This window comes from Gobio gobio (assembly GCF_949357685.1).
Source record: "Gobio gobio genome assembly, chromosome: 6".
Classification (NCBI taxonomy): Eukaryota; Metazoa; Chordata; class Actinopteri; order Cypriniformes; family Gobionidae; genus Gobio; species Gobio gobio.
In genome coordinates this window covers 11,413,180-11,433,217 of record NC_137102.1, presented here as the reverse complement: position 1 = coordinate 11,433,217, position 20,038 = coordinate 11,413,180, and the positions used below count along the sequence as shown (strand labels likewise).

General features: G+C 40.7%; 1 protein-coding gene across 2 annotated transcripts in view; it reads right to left on the bottom strand.

The window, feature by feature from the left end:
- The window catches only part of LOC307127801 (uncharacterized protein), a 30,314-nt gene that overhangs the window by 1,006 nt on the left and 9,270 nt on the right, over positions 1–20,038 (bottom strand). For both annotated transcript variants that reach the window (XM_079819239.1, XM_079819240.1), the window contains exons 9-20: positions 16,689–16,934; positions 16,507–16,598; positions 16,232–16,414; positions 14,770–14,949; positions 14,528–14,626; positions 14,331–14,420; positions 12,236–12,350; positions 12,028–12,146; positions 11,832–11,945; positions 8,592–8,655; positions 8,414–8,501; positions 8,156–8,324 (exon numbers count right to left, since the gene is read on the bottom strand). In XM_079819239.1, coding sequence (XP_079675365.1) covers positions 8,156–8,324; positions 8,414–8,501; positions 8,592–8,655; positions 11,832–11,945; positions 12,028–12,146; positions 12,236–12,350; positions 14,331–14,420; positions 14,528–14,626; positions 14,770–14,949; positions 16,232–16,414; positions 16,507–16,598; positions 16,689–16,934 — 1,559 coding nt within the window. The remainder of the gene's footprint in view (positions 1–8,155; positions 8,325–8,413; positions 8,502–8,591; positions 8,656–11,831; positions 11,946–12,027; positions 12,147–12,235; positions 12,351–14,330; positions 14,421–14,527; positions 14,627–14,769; positions 14,950–16,231; positions 16,415–16,506; positions 16,599–16,688; positions 16,935–20,038) is intronic.

Below are 20,038 nucleotides of genomic sequence, written 5' to 3'. Positions count from 1 at the left end.
TTTAAAGGTGCATTCAGCAGTTTGTTGCCAATGTAAAATGTTTTACAAATTAATAAATAAATTGAGTTTTTGTGAAAAGTCATCTGAATGGTGTACGTTAGTTTTCTATAAAAACGGTTTATGTATGGTGTGGGCCGTCTAACAGAGTTGTGTATAAGTACATAAAGAAAAGCAATAATAATGTCAGCTAAAGAACCAGGAATTATCTTATTATTATCTGTAGCTTTTTGAGCTATCAAAAACACACGGAGCCAGGATTTCTGCATGTGACCAAAACAGTTTTATTTTTATTCTCAACTTCTGCGTCAGAACAACGCATCAACAAAACTCTCTATTTCTCCCACTTCTTAAAGGGGATGTGTAAAATATGCATGTGTATGTCTATGTGGTGATGTGTGAATAATGGATCAGTGATGTGTGAGTTGTTTGTATCTGCACTAACACTGGTAACATCAGCTTGCTTGGGGCTCAAACTTGTCTCCCTGAACGTGTGCAGTGATGTGAGTCTGCAGCAGGTTGAACCTCTTTAACAGTCTGAGATTTCTCCTTGGGGTGTCCTATTGTTGGTGGCTGAACGACCCCTCCTAGGAGCCAGCGCTGGAACCATCGGCTGACCTAGCTCTCCACGAGCTGGTTTAAGCCAATCAACAGTGACTCGTTCTGGATGGCCCCTGACGTCGACCAGGAAGGTTTTGGCTACAGCCTCAAGAACTCGAAACAGGGCATCGTACAGGGTCTTTGGGCATCGAAGCTAAGTCCATGCTGAGAGGTAGGAACAGATATGAAAGTATTGATTCTGTTTAAGAGGGCAGAGCATTCAGAAGATAGACTCCAGGGCTTTGTGCAGTCTGGAATTAAATCTCTCAGGAGCCAGAGTCTGACCGTACACTAACTCTGCCGAGGAAGTTTGTATCCTCTTTGGGAGCCGTTCGCAGGCCCAGCAAGACCCATGGTAGCTGCTCAATCCATCTGTCATCCGTCAGACTGGCCCTCAGTGCAGTTTTGAGAGAGCAATGAAAGCGTTCACAAAGGCCATTGGCCTGTGGGTGGAAGGCTGTAGTATGGTAAAGCTGCACACCTAGGATTCAATCCACCTCTGTCCACAATTCAGATTTTAATTGAGGTCCAAAGAGATGTCCCCCATCTGTGCCGAAACGTGCAAACCAAGTGTCGATGAAGAAGGCCCGTGCTACATCTGCCGTTGTTGCTGAGGCCAATGGTACTGCTTTCAGCCACCTAGTGGTTCGATCCATTATAGTGAGAAGGTGAGCAAACCAGTTTCTGTGAAGCTTTCTACCCAGGGTGTGACTTGTCGAACACAGCTCGCCTCCACTGCACTGGTACCATTGGACGAGGGTGGCCTCTGGAGACATCACACATCAGCGTAACTCCTGCCTCTATAAAGCGGACGTATTTTCAAACTTGAGATTGCTGTTCTGTAAGCCTGCACCTCAGGGTCGGATTTCTGGTCAGCTAACTGGACAAAGCAGTGATGGAGTACTCCAGTCCGACTCGAGACTCCATTCTCGTGACTCGACTTGGACTCGCGGAGTGATGACTCGTACTTGGACTCGAGTCTCGAGTCTCGAGGATATATAAAATCGGACTTGAGCATTCATCAAATGAATTACGTTGTTTCTGACTAAATAGGTTATAAAAATTTGATATAAGATGTTACACTTTTCCTGTTTCGGGCTCCAAGACCGGCCGTGATCTATTTTTTCCCCTCACAGACACTGCTACCGCTCGCTCTCCTTGCTTGACAACACACTCACTGACTGACGTCACTCACTTTACGCCGCAAAAGTGTGTTACTGCCAGGTACAGCGGGAACAATTCTCTGTTAAAAGAGCTGTACTTCTGCTCATTTGGGCAGAGCTGCCTACTGAAAAATGCAAGAGGTTGCCAAACACCATCTACCAGGTGTTCGTGTACAGCACCCATCGCACAATCTGGAGGCATCAGTAGTGATAGACAAAGGGGTATCTGGAATGAGATGAGACAGCATGGTTGCCTGTGCTAAGGCGAGTTTTGCAAACGACTTAGCAAGAATACACAGATTACCTGGTCAGAGATGACTATGTCCTTTGAGGGCCCTGTACAAAGGATGCATGAGCTAAGCTGCCCGAGGAATGAAATGGTGATAGATATTCACCATCCCCAAAAACTCTTGCAGTGCTTTGGTTGTGTGGGGAATAGGGAACTTTGTAACGGCGTCAACTTTGTCTGGTAGGGGAACTGCCCCCTTGCCTGTGATCCGGCGACCAAGTCGATAGCAGCCAGGCCCAACTGACACTTGGCGAGGTTAATTATCAAGTCATGTTGGCCGAGGCGAACGAACAGCAATCGCTGATGAGTCAGGTGCTCTTTCCTGGAGGCACTGGCGACTAAAATGTTGTCCAAGTACACAAATAGAAAATACAGGTCTTGTAAGATTGAGTCCATCATGCGCTGAAAGGTTTGTGCTGCGTTTTTGAGTCCGAAAGGCATCCGAATCAAATAGTCCAAATGGTGTTATCCAGGGCTCGACATTAAGCCTGTTCACACGCTTGTCCTTCGGACAAGTAAATCTGTCATTCACTTGTCCGAGTAAAACATTTGCTTGTCCGGATTTTTTTTGTAAATATAATCTATTCTGAAGCAATGTTCTCATCAGTGTTTAATCAGCTTTGACATATTTAAAAATGCATATTTGCACTTTTTATAAAGGGCATTTTTCCATAATCTTATTAAATATAGGATATGCTTCAGCTTTCCTTTTATATTCTTAAATTTTATCTATAAATTAAATTAGAATAAGACATTATAGGCTGTTACCAATCAAATTAAATCATATACACTGAAAAATTACACCTAGATTAAATAATGTTATGAGATTATTTTAAACATTTTTGTATATACAAATAAGAAATGTTGGAAAGATGAAACTAAACCACCTGTAGGTGGCAGCAGGTGACCGTCTTAATGAGCGAGTCATTGAGTCGAGCTGATTCATTCAAGAATTTGGCGGTCGTTTATGAACAGGTCATTGAATCTTTGATTCAACCGATTCATTCAAACGCTGAATCATTCCGTAACACGCTGTTGCTGTGAGATGCGTTACGGTTCTGCTGTGATCTTTGTTTGGAACTATTTTAGCTGCTGAAATAGAACAAAAACAGTCAATATTGCATCTAAAATGTAAGTGACTTAATGTTAATTAATTTTTTACGGAACTGGCGTATGAAATCAGCTTCCTTTTCAGTCGTGATGGTATTCAGGAAAACAACACTCTTGTTTGTGTGATGTTGCTTAACTGCCTCATATGTTATAAATATAAAAACTACACAATTTTAACTCTGTATGGTAACGGAGTTTCTTTGTATGAGCGGCGCTCATTTGTTTTCGATTTTCTCCTCTGCGCGAGCCTTGTCAGTTCGTTTTATATTATCCACTATCGATCGCCACTTACACTAACTGAATGCAGAATCATTATTTCACTTTGGTGATTCCCTAGTTACTTTTTGTTTTGATGTTTTAACCAGGATACTTGTCCGTCAGGCAAGTAAAATAATTTTTCACTTGCCCCTTCAAAAAATCCACTTGTCCCGGACAAGCGGACAAGCTTTAATGTCAAGCCCTGTGTTATCACTGCTGTTTTTGGGATGTCCTCATGGAAGACCGGCACCTGATGGTATCCTCGAATAAGGATCACTTTCAAACCAGTTGGGCTGAAAATCTCTACATGGGCGGTAACCGCCATCAGCTTTGGGGATTGTGTGGAGTGGTGAAGCCCAAGGATTGTTAGAGCGTCGCACTATACTCAGTTTTTCCATGTTAGCAAACTCGGCCTTGGCAACTGCCAGTTTTACTGGATCTAATCGACGGGCCCGGCATGAACCGGCGGCCCTGATGTAGAGATATGATAATCGAGATAAGAGATACATGGCTGGCCACTGCTGAGGAGAAGGTGGGTTTAGTGAGATTTGGATAGTTACTGAGCAGTCTGGTGAACTCACAGTCATCCCTCAATGCGCTGGATAGAGTGGTCGTGGGAAAGGTGCTCCTTGAACTGGATAAGACATCGAAACCTTCCGCTGTGACCAAACACCATTTTTTTACAATAACCAACAGGCCATTAGTGCACAGGAAGTCTGCACCCAGGAGGGGCCTACTCACATTCGCCAACACAAACTCCCATGTAAAACGATGTCCACTGAAGCATAATGGTACTAGCCTCTTCACATAGGTGCATATTTTGCCTCGATTGGCTGCCTCGAGTGATAAGCCAACCTCACCCAAGTGTCTGTCCACTGTTGATACAGGCAACCTGTATACCAGCTAATCTGTGCCCCCGTATCACACAGAAAATGTCGGCTAGATAATGAGCCTGTGATAAACAGCAGGTAAGCACGGGAGGACAGCACTTTTTGAAACATAGTCCTTGTTTGGCTGACTGCCGTGCAGCGCGAGCTAGACGTTCATCTGAACCCTGTGCTGCAGCTCTCAAAACAGGGTACACAGCTACTGAGTCAGTTGCTGTACACTTGTGTGATGCTGCCTGATACACATCTGCCAGCTGTGCCAGTTCCCTGTAGACAGTCACTGTACTATTTGCAAGGAAGTTATGAACGTTCTTTGGTAATTGTTGCAAGAACTCTTTAAACAGAAAGCATGGCTTATGCTCACCGAGCACCACTAGCATGTGGTCCATTAACTCGGACGGCCGTGAATCTCAGAGGCCAGGCAGAGAGAGCAAACAACGTGCTCTTTCAGTCTCTGATCAACAGAAAGTCTTTAACAGATATGCCTTTAGTGTAGGGATGCACAGAATCCAGGATTCGGGTTCAGATTCGGCCAAATATTGGGTTTTTTGACAGGGTTTGGTTTCTGCAACTTTATAATTTTTTTCCGCCGAACCCGAACCATAGGTTTGCACTACGCGCGCTCCGCTGGTTGAACGTTATAACGGCACCATTGATTATGGGAATGTGTTTACTAGGTGGACCGTTCGAATGCAGTAGGCTGTGAGAAAGTGAAAATGGAACTTGTGAACAGAAAACGTATTGACAGAAAACTTTAAGTCAAAAGAAGGCGATTCAAGTCAAGCTACATGTTCAATTTGCAATGCCGATTTGTCCGTGGTGGCAAGAACCCTAAACAATAGCCAATCCTATGTGCTTTTTTTTTTTAAAGTAACATCTAAGTGATGTGGGTTAGTCTGGAGCATATTGACAGAAAACACCCTCTCAAGCTTTGTTTATAGCCTACTTTCGTCTGTCTCCGCAGCGCAAGCCTCTGACTGGTGCTGTGCTCTTCTTTGAAACGACAGATGGCGACTCGGCGTAATTGTTCTATAAACCATCAGGAAACAGTGGCGAGAACAAAATATGTGACAATGTTTACTTAAGTAAACTTGACCAAAACCGTTAAACAAGGCTTCAGATGGCACTGACGCCCCGGGAATACAGAGATAACGCCTCGCTAGAGTGGCCAGCCTCGGGAAGCGCCTTTCATTTGCTTTCCACCAGTCAGGAGCTCGTACTACTGCTGTATTTTAATATCGCGTAGCATATTTTGCAAGGAACCTCGTCGCCCTTTCTGTCGAAAACTCAAAATGGTCCACACAGAAGGCTTCTTCTTTCCCATTGCTTCATTTTGCGAAATATGTCTGGTTAGAGCACGTGTGGACGCGCTCCGTGAGTGAACTAATGCAGCATACTTTTCTTTAACCACGCAGCAAACAAACAAATAAAAAAAAAAAGCTTTAAACTGTTTAACTGATAGTATTAAATCGGTCTCAGTTCTTACGTTCGGTTAACGGTTAAACAGTCAATATGAGCATCCCTATACTGCTGTGGACGTTGTTTACTTCATTAATGTGTTTACAGTGATAATGGACTGAGGATGGGAGAAGGATTCGGTATTGGGTCAAACCACAAAAATCTGGATTCGGGGCATCCCTACTTTAGTTTAGAATATTTATCCCGATCTGGGGGATTTTTCAGAATGCTGATCGCTCAACGACATAATAGTATCTCATGTTGTCCTCGGTTATGTCCCGTAAGGCGAACTGAGCTTCGGCTTGAACAAACCATATGGCCGTATTATATATTATATAATATTATATAATAATTATTATATAATTATTACACAAATGATGCTTTGGTCTACTACATAGCAGAGCATGTGAGCGGAGTGGAGCGAGAGCAGAGTGAGAATATTTCCTTCCGGAGCGGAGAGCGCATTTCTGAAAAATTCTGCTCCGCTCGCTCAGGTCGGCTCGCTCAACCCAGAATGCCCTTTGTGATAAGCTGGGTCAAGAATCTGTGAAATAACCAATAGATCTAAGTTTATGGAGTTCAAAAATTGTTTTAATTAAGTTGTGAAACTTATACATGCATGTGCAGTAATCATCAAAGTTAAGAACGAAGAAGGAGACCTAACTGAAAGAGAGTGTGGAGAAACTGAGTTAGCAAAGATTAATTTTGTGATGTACTTGCAACAAAGTTCTTGTTCTTTCTTTGCTTTAAGGTAAAACAAGTTCGAAATACCTTTGCACCGGTAGGCTATACTGTCAATGAACATCCAACACTGTCCACGCTGCCTAGAGTGCCATTTAGATGTATATCCTAAATATGTGGGGCACGCTTTCAATAACAAAAACACACTCAAATATGGCTGCGGTGGAAGAAAAACCCCAGTAATAAAGAAAGCGTCTGATCATAGTGATGTGGATATGTTTGTACCAGCTCTGCAATTCAGCACTCCAGTCATGTCAGGTTTATTTATACCACTTTATACAATATAGCATATTGCTTTAAAGCCAAAACCAAAAATATCATAACTATCTATAGACCTAATGTAATAGGTCATAGAGACAGAGCGACACACGTCATACTCTGAAGACCACCCTGGGGGAAACAATCAAACCGTCTCCATTGACTTTGTATTGCGTGAAGCTGCCTCCTTGTCATTTTTGACTTATAACAAAAAACAGAACAATTTCTAAAAGCTGACACGTGACAAGGTGTACAGCAAACAAGCTAAAAATCCCAGAACCAAAAACCCAGAAGTTTTTATAAGCTGTTGACCCAAAAAACGAGCGTTTAAGGACACAAAAGTAGATACAGGCAATTGAGACAGAGTGCGACATGTTATATTACACTGAGAACTACACCCACTAGAGGGGAACATAATCAGCGACAGGAAATATAATATATAAAACTGACATTTGGATATTTGACTTAACAGTGACCAAATGCACACGTAGTGTCAGGATCCCAAAATGTACCCATTCTTACTGCTGAAGCTTCACATCTTATTGCCTGTATCCACTTTTGTTTCCTTAAACACTTGTTTTTTTGCGTCGACAGCTTATAAAAACGTACTTCTGTGTTTCTTTAGCTTCTTTGCTGTACACTTTTGTCACATATCAGCTTTTAGACAGTGTTCTATTTTTTGTTATAAGTCTAAAATGACAAGGAGGCCGCTTCTCGCAATACAAAGTCAATGGAGAGCGTTGGATTGTTTCCCCCCCGGTGTGGGCATGCCCTAAATGCGCTCTGTCTCTATGGAGACATTTATTCTAGAAATCCATTAAAAACAGAAAGACATAGCTATTGTTTCAGCCTTATTCAAAGGCCGTGGAAACATGGAAGTGGGTTCGTTTGTTGCGCACTTCAGTCCATTCCACACCTGACATTCTTGGTTTGCTTCTTATTTATTAAATCCAGGCAATCGGTTGATGAAACAATGAAATTACGATAAAATTTATACAAAACTAAATTCACTTTAAAGAAAAGCTTTCTACAAAACATAATGTCTGTCCTACTCCATGCCTCCCAAAATATTGCACATCTTATGATGTAGCCCATTTTACTCATGCTGTTAAAAAAAATAGCTTCTCATATTAAACCATAAAAATTAAACTAAATACATTTTCTTTAATGACTACAACACCTATAGTACAGTAGGCCTACAGAGAATTTTCATGTTGGAGCATAATTTGAGCGAACGTTGTTTTACCGGTGAGCACGAGTGGTTCATGAGTGGAGCGTTCGCTTGGGCCTTCAACGATTGAGTGAAGCGCGTTTGCATACAGCGTCACACTGCTCCGCTTCGTTCACATGCTCTGCTACATAGTATACATTATTTAAATCCAGTAAGCACTAACCTGCCGAAGTCTGTCCTCGTACCGGTGATCCGGCTCTAAAGGTTGTTTGTCTGGGACTGGCACTTTCCAGCGGCCCATTTCTGCCATCAACTCTGCACCATCAAACAGTACCACAGGATCCAGTGCATTGTTGTTTATTAGCTCCACCAGACACTCTTTATAATGTAACCTAAAAATGAGCACAACATTTAAGAACATCTCTGGGTTTGCTGTATTTATGAAAGAAAATATTTCACTGAATGATAAAATATTCCTTACGCGCAGTAACCATTGTACTCGACTTGTCGTCCACATGGCTCCTCTTTTACAGCTCCTGTTTCTTGGAACTCCATTACACCACAAATGCCTACAAGGAACACATTTTAATATGCACCGAAATGTGACATCTAAACACATGATATTCACACGTAGGCTTATTTCAAACCAAAAGATGTACCTTTAGAGTGTCTCCCCACGGAATCTTTGGTGCTGAACATGAGAGGATGCGATATCCCATAGTGCTGAAAAGATAAATAAATGTAGCTTAGCCAATTTTAACCGTGGCAGGGTATGATGGAGGTTTCGGGTTTAAGGCCCCGATAAACTCACAATGAAGTTCTTTTTCATTCTTCACTTAGAGGTAAAAAGAAGTTCGAAATAAGTGAGCAGCGATATACTGTTAGCGAACATCCCGACACCACCCACGCTGCAGAGAGTGGTGTTTAGATGAATATGTAAATGCGCACTTTCCTTTGAATAACAAAATAAACAACAAAAATGACAGCAGTGAGAAAACAGCAGTTAAGAAAGCATCTGATCATAGATATGTTTGCACAAGCTCTACAATTCAGCATTCCAGTCAAGTCAGGTCATGTTTAATATAATTTTATACAATGTATTGCTTCAAAGCAATCAGCTTTACAGTATTAAACAGTTTCAATGTCTCTTTCAATTAGAATTACAACTTAATTTTGTACTATAAAGCAGCTGTATGTTCATGTTTTACTTGCATCTGACCTCAACGGACTGAACAGAAGAAATTAACTAAAGAAGATTTCCACAGAAAACAAGGTAGAGCCTCAGGGCAAACCTACCAGTTATGCAATCACCATGGTAGTTTGAAGGTGTTTACCAGCTTTGGTGAGCTGTTTTCAAACCTCATTTTGGCCTGATTTAGATCAAAATTATGTTTTGCACTTTGATTTCTCTTGTAGTATATCGGTAGCCTATAAATCTAGACGCACCCTAGCGGCAGCAAATCTACTGTAATTTGCAGCCAGGGTAGTCTAGCAACTCTCCGTTGGCGTGCGAGCTGGAAAAATCAAACTCTGGTCAGGCCAATCACATCGTGTATAGAGTCGATGGGCGGGCTTAACATAATGACGGCAGAGTTGCCGCGATTCCACGTGCTACTTTTAAACAAAGAAGCTGGCGAACAGCGGTCTATTGAATCGCTTTGGCCGCAACTCTGGAAGACTTGGAGTGAAGCTTTTCTTTGAGAAAAGAACAAAGAACGCCATTCATTCTTAAAGGGGTCATATAATGGTACATGCACTTTTACAAGTTGATTATACGGAAATGTGTGTTGGCAGTGCCTGTACACAACCATCCTATAATGATAAAAATACATCCAGTGTTTTTTTTAATCTCCTTATATGTTTTCCCCTGTCTCAAATCGAGCTGTCTGACCGTGTGACGTTACACGGTGTACGCCCCTCCTACGATTGTTGATTGACAGCAGCTTGATTGTTGATTGACAGCAGTTGATTGACGTTGCCATTATTTCTCGAAAATATACCCTCAACTGTTGTCAAGGCAACACTCCACGTGTGTTGTGGTGTTGTGTCGGGTCGAACCGAACGCCCCACAGAGCAGAGGGGCGGGGTGAGCAAAGCTCATTATCATTTAAAGTCACATACACTGAAATGACTTGCTGAAAACAGAGCTGGTTTTGACCAGGTAAAATGAGTGTTTTCTTACAATACTAATGAGAATTTTTAATTAAAGTATATTACAAACTTTTCATTTAGACACTAAAGAATCATATTAACTTGTACAAAAATGGCATTCTATGACCCCTTTAACCTCTTAACAAGCGCCCCATTTTTGAGAATTCTTTGAAAACGATATACCCAAATGAAAATGTCTGCAGCTCTTAAACCCTATGGTCTATATTCATAAACCTGGTCTTATTTTAAACTAGACACTTGAAATATTGCTACCCAAGAGTCATAATAACTCAAAGTAATATGGGAACAGAGTAATATACATGTAAATATACATGTAAGTGACTCACGTTTTTTTTTATTTTTTAAATTTAATGTTAAGAGCCTGAAAATAACTTAAATATAAAACTGAATGTCTAATCATGTCATGATTCAAATATGAGGATGATTCTCTCAGTAATGTGGCTTCTGTGAGCTTTTATGTCAAGAAAAGTCTAGGCGTCATTTCAAAAAGGCCATTTATTTCAGAACATTTGCTATTGTAAAGAGTAGTTTTTCATTCAAATAAATCTGCAATAAACTACTAATTATAATGGATAAACAGTTACTGAAAAACTAAAGCAACTATTTACAGAGATTACAAAGTGTAAAAAGCTAATTTAGCTGATAATAAGTGTCAGTAAGAGTCTGCGCGCTCCACTGCAGTTGCGCCATGGAGAACGCGCAGCCAGCGCACAAACAGTATTCACCAAAGCCTACTTACGTAAACTGCGCAAGATAATGCCTTTTGATTGGTTACTAAGTCCATCAATCAAACCTTTGTTGGAAAGGCATTGGCTGGGCACCGAGTGCCTTTATCCAACAAAAACCATGGGCGCAATGATTGACAGCTCACCAAGCCTGTAAGGCGCTTCCTCTATATGATGCATCCCAGAAGAGTCTCTGATTGAAGGAGAGAGACGAGGGTTGAACCATTTCACGTGGGAGAGGCTATTCTTGCAGGGGGAGTTTGCCAGACACGGATTAGAATCGATATTTCATTGAAAATGGACATGATTGATTACGCTAACTCAAAACTCTCTTGCAAACAACGGAGGATTTTTAGTTTTTTCCCTATTTTTTCGTTGTTTTGGATTAAAAAGTGGGATGCATTTTGAAGAGTGGACTCTTACACAGAGATGTATGCGGGTGTTTATTGGATTCGTCCGATCTGATCTGAACGACAGGAGATGAAAGATGAGTATCGCTAATATTTTGCTAATGTTTACATGGACGGTCCTTTAGCGTTTCATTTAACCCTTTCCTCTCTGGTGTATTTATTGCAAAAACAAGTTCAGAACATGAATCTTGAGTGTTTTAGCTTTCAAATGATGCATAGTTTGTGATAGTTGATTGAATATTTTGTATAAAACAAAAGTAAATAAAATTACACACCCCCCCACTTCCGTCAACCCCCCCGTCCACGATCCGATGCGGGTTAAGAAGTTAAGAAAGGAAGATGTGTTCGGAGTTTTGCCGACCCGATACGGCGAAAGTTTAAACTATCAACTAGCTCCGCTTCACCTTCTTCGTTTCTCTGGTTGGTTGTAGCGCTATCCTATTGCATGCAGAGGGAATCTGAAAGACAACCGTTTATCGGATTGAGGCCTGCCAATGGTGAGTTCCCAGACCCAACATCTTGATGTGGGTCTGGCTTGTCAGGCTATTATATCGTGGCCTTTATGCTAGATTAAAGTAGAGACGTCTGTCACCTGCAGCAGGGTCCGTAGTCTCGGGACACTCCAGTCTCTCAGATGGTATAGGCAGTTTCGAGGATGGTGTGCATGTAACCCTTTAGCTGTGCACTGGATAGAAAAATTACAGGCCTGCAAGGACAACAGACGCTAATTAATTAATACAGAGCTCTGTGGTAAGTACACTGACAACTGCTGAGAGAACTAAACTTACAGAGCCTTGTTTAAATGGCTGACTGCAGCCTCCACAGAATTCGTACTGGCACTGAGTGCATCGGAAATGCAAACAGCCTCCTCTAGCCAGGAAGAAGCGAAATTTGCATTTTGGACAGTCTGAAAGGGGCATGGAGAACGTTACAACCTGCGAAAGTTCCAACAAGAAACTTTGCACCAAGAACCCTCATTGAGAGTTTTTGTTTTACCTATTTTGTTCCTGCTGAGGAGCTGCTCCAGCCTTGAATTTTGGTACTCGGGGCTGTTGAGCTGCTCCCACTCTTTGAACTTCTCGCATGAGATTCCTTCATGCTGTGGAGCCCACTAGAAAACAAGCATCCAGATCAACAGCATCCATAAATTTGAGATTACAAGTACCATCACAAAGCAGGGATTCAATAGTAAGGCTATTTCACATTCTAAGAACGCAAGACTGTCTTGGTAGGCTACCTAGAAAGAACAAACTTGGAGGAACACTGAACGCATCTTTGAAAGAATTGAGATGTGTTGCAATATTGTTGCTCAACTGACCGTTTAGCACAGCATCATCCAATACACATTAAAGGGATAGTTCACCCAAAAATGAAAATTAGCCCATGATTTACTCACCCTCAAGTCATCCTAGGTGTATATGACATTCTTCTTTCAGACGAATACAATCTGAGTAATATTAAAAAAGTCCAGGCTAATCCAAGCATTATTATAGGACTAATAGTTGCTTTGTTTTTGAAGTCCATAAAAAATGCATCTGTCCGTTGAATAACGTGCTCCATGCGGCTCTGGGGTGTTAATAAAGGCCTTCTGAAGCGAATCGATCCGTTTGTTGTAAGAACAATATTTTTAAAACTTTATCAAGTAAAGTTCCAGCCGATCGCCTTCTGTGGCAAAATGTTGAAAGTGCCATCTCGCAATTCAAGATGCGTACGGACGTCATGACGAGCGTACCTGGTCGCGTTTGTCTTTCGATCGGCAGAGGCACTTTCAACACTTTTTCCATAAATTGAATTCGGAAGTAATACTTTACTTTATAATGTTTTAAATATGGATATTTTTCTTACACAAACAGATCGATTCGCTTCAGAAGGCCTTTATTAACACCCCAGAGCCGCGTGGAGCACGTTATTTGACGGACAGATGCACTTTTTATGGACTGCTATAATAATGCTTGCATTAGCCTGGACTTTTTTAATATTACTCTTCTTTAATATAATTGTATTTGTCTGAAAGAAGAATGTCATATACAACTAGGATGACTTGAGGGTGAGTAAATCATGGGCTAATTTTCATTTTTAAATTTTCAACTCCCTTTAAATCAAATATAACATCACAGATGTCATAACCTAATAAAATATGTACTTACATTATTGTTATTAGATTTAATGTTACGCTTTATCAACTTTGTCCTTTAAATATGCCAATTAAAAAGTACTACAGGCTTTCACCAGATATTCACCAATAAAATGATGGCAAACAAAACAACATATGTTTGCTTTCACCAGCCGCCACATATTTGCGAGCTTTCAGCAGGAATCTCGAGTGAGAACAAGCTTACAGGCTTCCATACGTCGTCCGCCTGGTATAACTTCTGGGATTTTTTTAATGGTTCGATTCACTCATGCACTCGATGCATCCTCGATATTAAAGTTCGCATGAAACAGAAGTTTGGGGTTTTATTTTAGCGCACATCATCTCCATCTCTTGCTCATAGCTGACTGACGGTTAGATGGGAGTGGTTAAGGATATTCTACCCAAGCCGTCAAACTGACATCATCAGAGAGGGAACACCATTCCAGGGTAGAAGCAAATTGTCAGAAGCAGATTTTGATTAAAAATTACTACGAAAAACAATTTTTTCTGTGTATTAACTGGCATGGGTTAATTGTTCACCACAAGACCAGTAATGTGCACAAAGTTTTAAAAAAGTAAATAATGTTAACTGTAATGACGACTTTAAGAACACATTTAAAGTCTGGGTACTTTCATGCATTAATGTTAATACTAGGTTTTTAATTTGAAGTATGAGGAGAAAGAGAGTTTTTCTTGAATAGTTTTTCTAAGTTTGCTTGTATAAAGCTGTCACTGCAATACTGACTACATTTGTTGTCGTCTTCCATATTCGCATTGCAAAACATCAGACCTGTATCTGATTTAGATGTGGTTTGTGCTGTTCACACTGTTATGAAAAAACAGATCTGAGTCACATATGAGCAGCAAAATTGGATTTGGGCCACTTTTGCCTGCAGTCTGAGCCTAGCCTAAGGCATATGGTGCAAAGAATTAAATTTTGGTTTGTGCAAAACCTACCGGCCTTTTACATTTAAAGCATGTGCTTTTCCCACAGCTGGGGCAGTCCATCCTCAGCCTGTCTGCTTCATGAAGGAGCCCAAAGCAACACTAAAAAAAAAACAGTGACAACTTTACAAAAATATAAACAGAGATAAATTGCCATCATTGTCAGACCTGACATTATACAGCAAAAAAAAAAAAATCTGTGAACTTACATGTGCACACCAGCGGAAGTTGGGCATTTCCTGCAGTGCCTGGTCTCGGAGCTTCCTCTGGAAAAGCTCGTGGATCTGGGGGTCCAAATAATACCTGATCTACACATACAAAAACATTTACAGTTAGTCATATTCTATATTTAGTTCTATATGGTCTTTATTTCAACAAATCTGGCACAAGGTATAAAAAAAACTTAACACTTCATGTTAAAGGCCAAAAAAACGTGTTTGGAGCTTCATACCTGTGTGTCGAGTAGACTGAAATACTCCATAGACTCCTCCCTGCGGCCTCCTTGCACATCGGGAAGATTACAGAGGGGACACACAGCATGTACTATATTCTTCTCCTTAATGACAGAGGAGAAGTACTTCCTAAAACAGCTCTCACAGAATGTGCAAGAGCAGTGTGTCATGGTGACCATCTGAAGAAGAAAAGAGAGGCAGATACTACATTTAGGATTATGAAAAAGATATATCCTACAGTGTATTATCCACATGTGTACATTAATATTATACAACTAATAGCAGGGCTCAATAATAAGGATGGCCAGATGTCTTAGTGCCAGAGTGAGAGTTTCATGCTAAAAATAAATGTCCTGTAAAATGAAGTCCTGAATATGCATCAATCATAATCTTTTAACGATATTACTATTATTATTAAGTATTATAATAATCATATGATTATTACAATAATAAGTAAATAATAATAAATAGAAAAATATATTTTACGATTCAAAAGTTGTTTTATGTTTTTGAAAGAAATCTCTTATGCTCACTAAAGCTGCATTTATTTTATTGAAAATACAGTAAAAACAATAATATTATGAAATATTATTACTATTTAAACCAACTCTAATATTTTAAAATGTAATTTATTCCTGTGATGGCAAAGCTGAATTTTCAGCATCATTACGTGTCACATAATCCTTCAGAAATCATTCTAATATGCTGATTTGGCACTTAATCATTTCTTATTATCCATGTTTAAAACAGTTAAACTGCTGCTTAATATTTTTGAGGAAACCCTGGTGCATTTTTATAGAAAGTTCAAAAGATCAGCATTTACTTGAAATATAAATATTTGGTCACATAAATGGCTTCACTGTCACTTCTGATCAATTTAATGCATCCTTGCTGAGTACAATTATTCATTTATTAAAAAAAAGAAATGTATTTACAGACCCAAACTTTTAAACAAGTGTATCAATTATAATCAATAAAGGTGCAGTGTGTAGTATTTATGAGGACTTATTGGCAGAAATGCAATATAATATGCGTAACTATGTTTTCAGTGGAGTATATAGACCTTACATAATGAACCGTTATGTTTTTATTACCTAAGAATGAGCCATTTCTATCTACATACACCGCGGGTCTCCTTACAGTGAAATCGCCATTTTGGGCCATCATGTTTCTACAGTAGCCTTAAACGAACTAACTTCTCTACAGAGCGCTAGCTACTCTCTGCTGTCTCAGACGACGATATATTTGTCCTGTGTCGGCCACCGTAGCTTCTCTATATTCTCTATATTCAAAAGGGAGGGGTGAGCGGTAGGCGGTTGCAATACGCAACCTCACTGTTAGATGCTGCTAAAATTAACACCTTTAAATGTCAACAGAATGCATAATGGTCATTTGAGGTAAATAACAATTTCAAGGTGGCTCCATATTTTTAGGTCAAAAACACAATTCATTTATTCTCACCCTGTTGAAGGAAACTTGCTCCTGGCATATAGGGCAATCGTGGCAGAGATATTTCAGAGCAGACGGGAGGTCTCGGCATGACTGCACTGCTTCCAGTACATCTGTGGAGCTGAAACTGCACCCCTCCAGACTCAAGATGCTCTTAAAAATTTCGGCTTTCTCACCTTGGACACCACCTGGGATCTGACAGGAAGTTTTTTGTGTAGTGCAATCCTGTACAAAGTAGGTGAGTGAAAAATATTTAAAAAGGCCATCTTGATTTGGCCTCCTCTTACCTCCATGTCTTCAAACTTCTTCAGCTGAATAAGAAATCCCTGCTCGTTTATGGTAATCACCCTGTCAGGCTGCCTCAGAACATGCGCTGCATCTGGGAAAACACAAACATTTACATTAAAACATTTAATTGAAATAGTAACTTTTTGTTTAACAGAGGTTACCAGTTATGCCAGACTAGTACCTCTCTGATGTCTGAAGAGCACCCAGGCCTGGTCTGGCTGCGCTGCAGGGTATTTGACATCCAGAACTTCTCCTCCTGAATTCTGCTTCCTCTGGAAGTAGATGGTGAGCTTGTTCTTCATCTTGATGGGAGAGATGCCCACAGGAAGCCTGCTCACCACCACCTTGTGATGGTCGTCCACTAATCCTGGGTGAAACCTTGGACTACCACCAGAATCCTTCCACGCTCCTCCAGCATAAAGATCATCTTCATAAAAAAATGTTAATTCAGTGCAACATTAGCATTATTTTACACAACGGTGTGTAAGAGGAACCAGTACAAACTGGAACAACGTTACAATCACTTGCATGTTACGCTGAACAAACATACGTTCAATACATATGTTTTAAATTCAGATAATGAATGTCCAGCAACTGGACAGTTCAAGCTCAACTATAATCCAGTGAAACTGCTTGATGATTCCTTTGTTGATGCTTTTCCAACTGAAATAAGATTAGGGTAGGACATATTGAAGCTACTTTATAGAATGTTGATTAGCTCCTTTCTTGTCTGCGGAAGATGGTATAGAGTGCAAAAGCAGAGTTCCAGAAGTAAAAATCCCATTCACTTTCTCCAAAGGGCAATTGATATTTAACCATATAAACCGTTATAGATTGACCTACTGTGAGCTATGAGGTTGTTCTGTCCGCATTATTATAAGCCAACAGACCACACACACAGACCACGTATGATAATTTGATTAAAAAAAATTCACAGGAAGAGAAAGGTAAGAAGTTTATTTTGTCATCTTTTAAGAGTACACTCGCACAAAAAGCCACAAAACTCTGATATAGACTTCTTGAGGTCTTTGAAAACACTGTTAAAGTCCATTACACATTATAAATGAGATACAGTACATTAAACAGTACATATTTTCACAAGCCTGCAGCACTCCTGTAAATAACTGAAGCCTATGCGCCTCGATCGCCCCCCAGGTGGTTGGTCCCAGTATAGGTCATAAACCCCACCCCTCCGTGGATTCTAATGGATGCGAGATAAACTAAAAAAATGTATTACACTTCATAGAATTTTCCCCCAAAGTTGGTTTCTGTCATTTTAGGCAGTTTTTATCACGATGATTTCATTTCAAGTGTTCGTTTTTTAAATAAGTTTAGTTTTAGTTAGTTATTTAATGCTATTAAAATGGGGGTGTGACGTCATGATTGACAGCTGAGATTGACGGCTTTTCTGAGTGAAGTTGTCACTGAGGCACCAACTGACTTTTTCCGTGATTTTCCGGAGGAGATTGGAGCTTTAGCTTTAATTTCTACATTTCCATAACTGTTTATTTCACACCAACATAATGAATTGTTCTGCATCTGTGAGAGTGTGGGCGGGCTTTTGATATCGCGGCTCAACTTCTTGCTCTCTACTGCGCAGACTTTGGTCCCGATGTCACCACTGCGCAGACTCTGTCCCAAATCTGCGCAAGATGTCAGCGTCATATTCAGGCTTCACTTACTTCAGTGTAAGCGAATGAAGTCGCAACGTCCATATTTTTTTACGGTTTATGGTTTTCATTCATTGCTGTGTTCTAGGGCTGGGCGATAAAACGATAATGATATGTATCGCGATAGACACGTAATCGATATCAATAAAAAATGCGTTCGATAAAACATTAGATAATTTTTTTTTTCTTCGTCGCAAGAATCCAGAGGCTGCGAAGCAAGTTTGGTTGCATGAACAAAGGCACTCACTCTCTGGTAACCAAGCAACGTAGGGAGTGACAGGCTAACAGCCAATCATGTAACTATATCAAGTCTGGTTGCGCCATATCGTTGTCTCGTGTTGGATTAATTCTTCAGTAAACAGAACCGGCGTGGGGTGATAAGTGGAAAATGAGTGCCGCAGCGAGCGAGGAAATTGTTAATAAAACAGGAAAACAAGTCAGCTCAGCTCACCAGTATGACAGTTTTTTGGATTGAATAAAGACCAGTGTCGTCTGCAAGACTGCCATCCCGACCAAGACTGGTAATACCACAAACTTGTTTTACCAGCCTTGTTATACTTTCGTCTGGCTCTGCAGCGCGAGCCTCCGCTGACAGCGCGCGCGCCTCGTTCGTTTATGGACGTGTTTATACTCAACGCGCTCGCCGTTGTGCTATTTTTGACTTTGGTTGAATCAGAAATCGCCCCCTAAACCCTCAATCACTATTCCCTACTTTAGTCCATTAATACAGTTCAATTGAAGGCGTGAATGAAAATTCAGCGAATTCAGACAGCCGCTGTGTGTACATCGGCTGTACACTCGTTATTGCGGTGCAAAGTGGGATAGAATATGAGTGCATTCAATAACGTCCACTATTGTTTTGGACACCACTACAAATGGCTGTCCCCTCAAATAGTGCCCTATGTAGGGTATAGGGGGTGATTTCGGATTCAGCCTTTGAAACTACATGGAGAGGTACTCTGCATCAGTGCCTTATGACAAAGCATCTAAGTTAAACGGTAACAGTTACAAAGAAATAATGGAAGCACTGCACCTTAATGTTAAGAGATAATTGAAATTTGAAATTTTAGACTTGTTTATATTTGAATTATTGTGTTTTTATTGAGTGTTTTCCATGGTTGTGTTGACATTTCTGCCTTTATAACTGAGGGGATTATAATCAGAGGAAGGTTAAGTTTAAAATAAATTTTTTTAAATGTAAAATATTTTTCTCCTGGTCCTTATTTTAAATAGGTCATAAAACATATAAATAATTATCGATATCGACCGATATGAAACCCTTATATCGTGATACAGTTTTCCGCCATATCGCCCAGCCCCACTGTGTTCAGGATTTTTTAGGCGGGGCTAAAACGGTGGCTCGATGAAGCACTGGAGCCACTGTGCATATGGCCCCTCCCCCAACACTATCATAACTGTTGATGATGCACTGCAGCCACTGAGCCTGCCCCCTTCTCTAACACGATCATAACTAGAGCACATTCGCATCAGTTCGCCCCCTCGATCGCGAGTTACTGTAGCCTACAACTTACAAAACAACATACAAAACAAAAACGATGATATCAAGAAGAAGTGGATTCATTTTGTGAACAGCTACCTTGATGGAGAGCTGAGGATCACCACCAACACCTGCCTCTGCAGTGACTTTACACCGGATAGTTTTACAAACTTTCATCAGTGACAACTGGGATTCACTGATAATCCGCTGCAGAATGGGGCAGAACCGATTATCCCCCGACATCTGGTGCCCTCATGAACTGTACGTGAGTGTTGTCTAGTGTGCTTACGGCAGCTTTCCCGCAAGTGGGTGTGGTTTCAGCGCCGACAGCGGACACGTCCCCAGCGTTTGAGAACAGAGAAT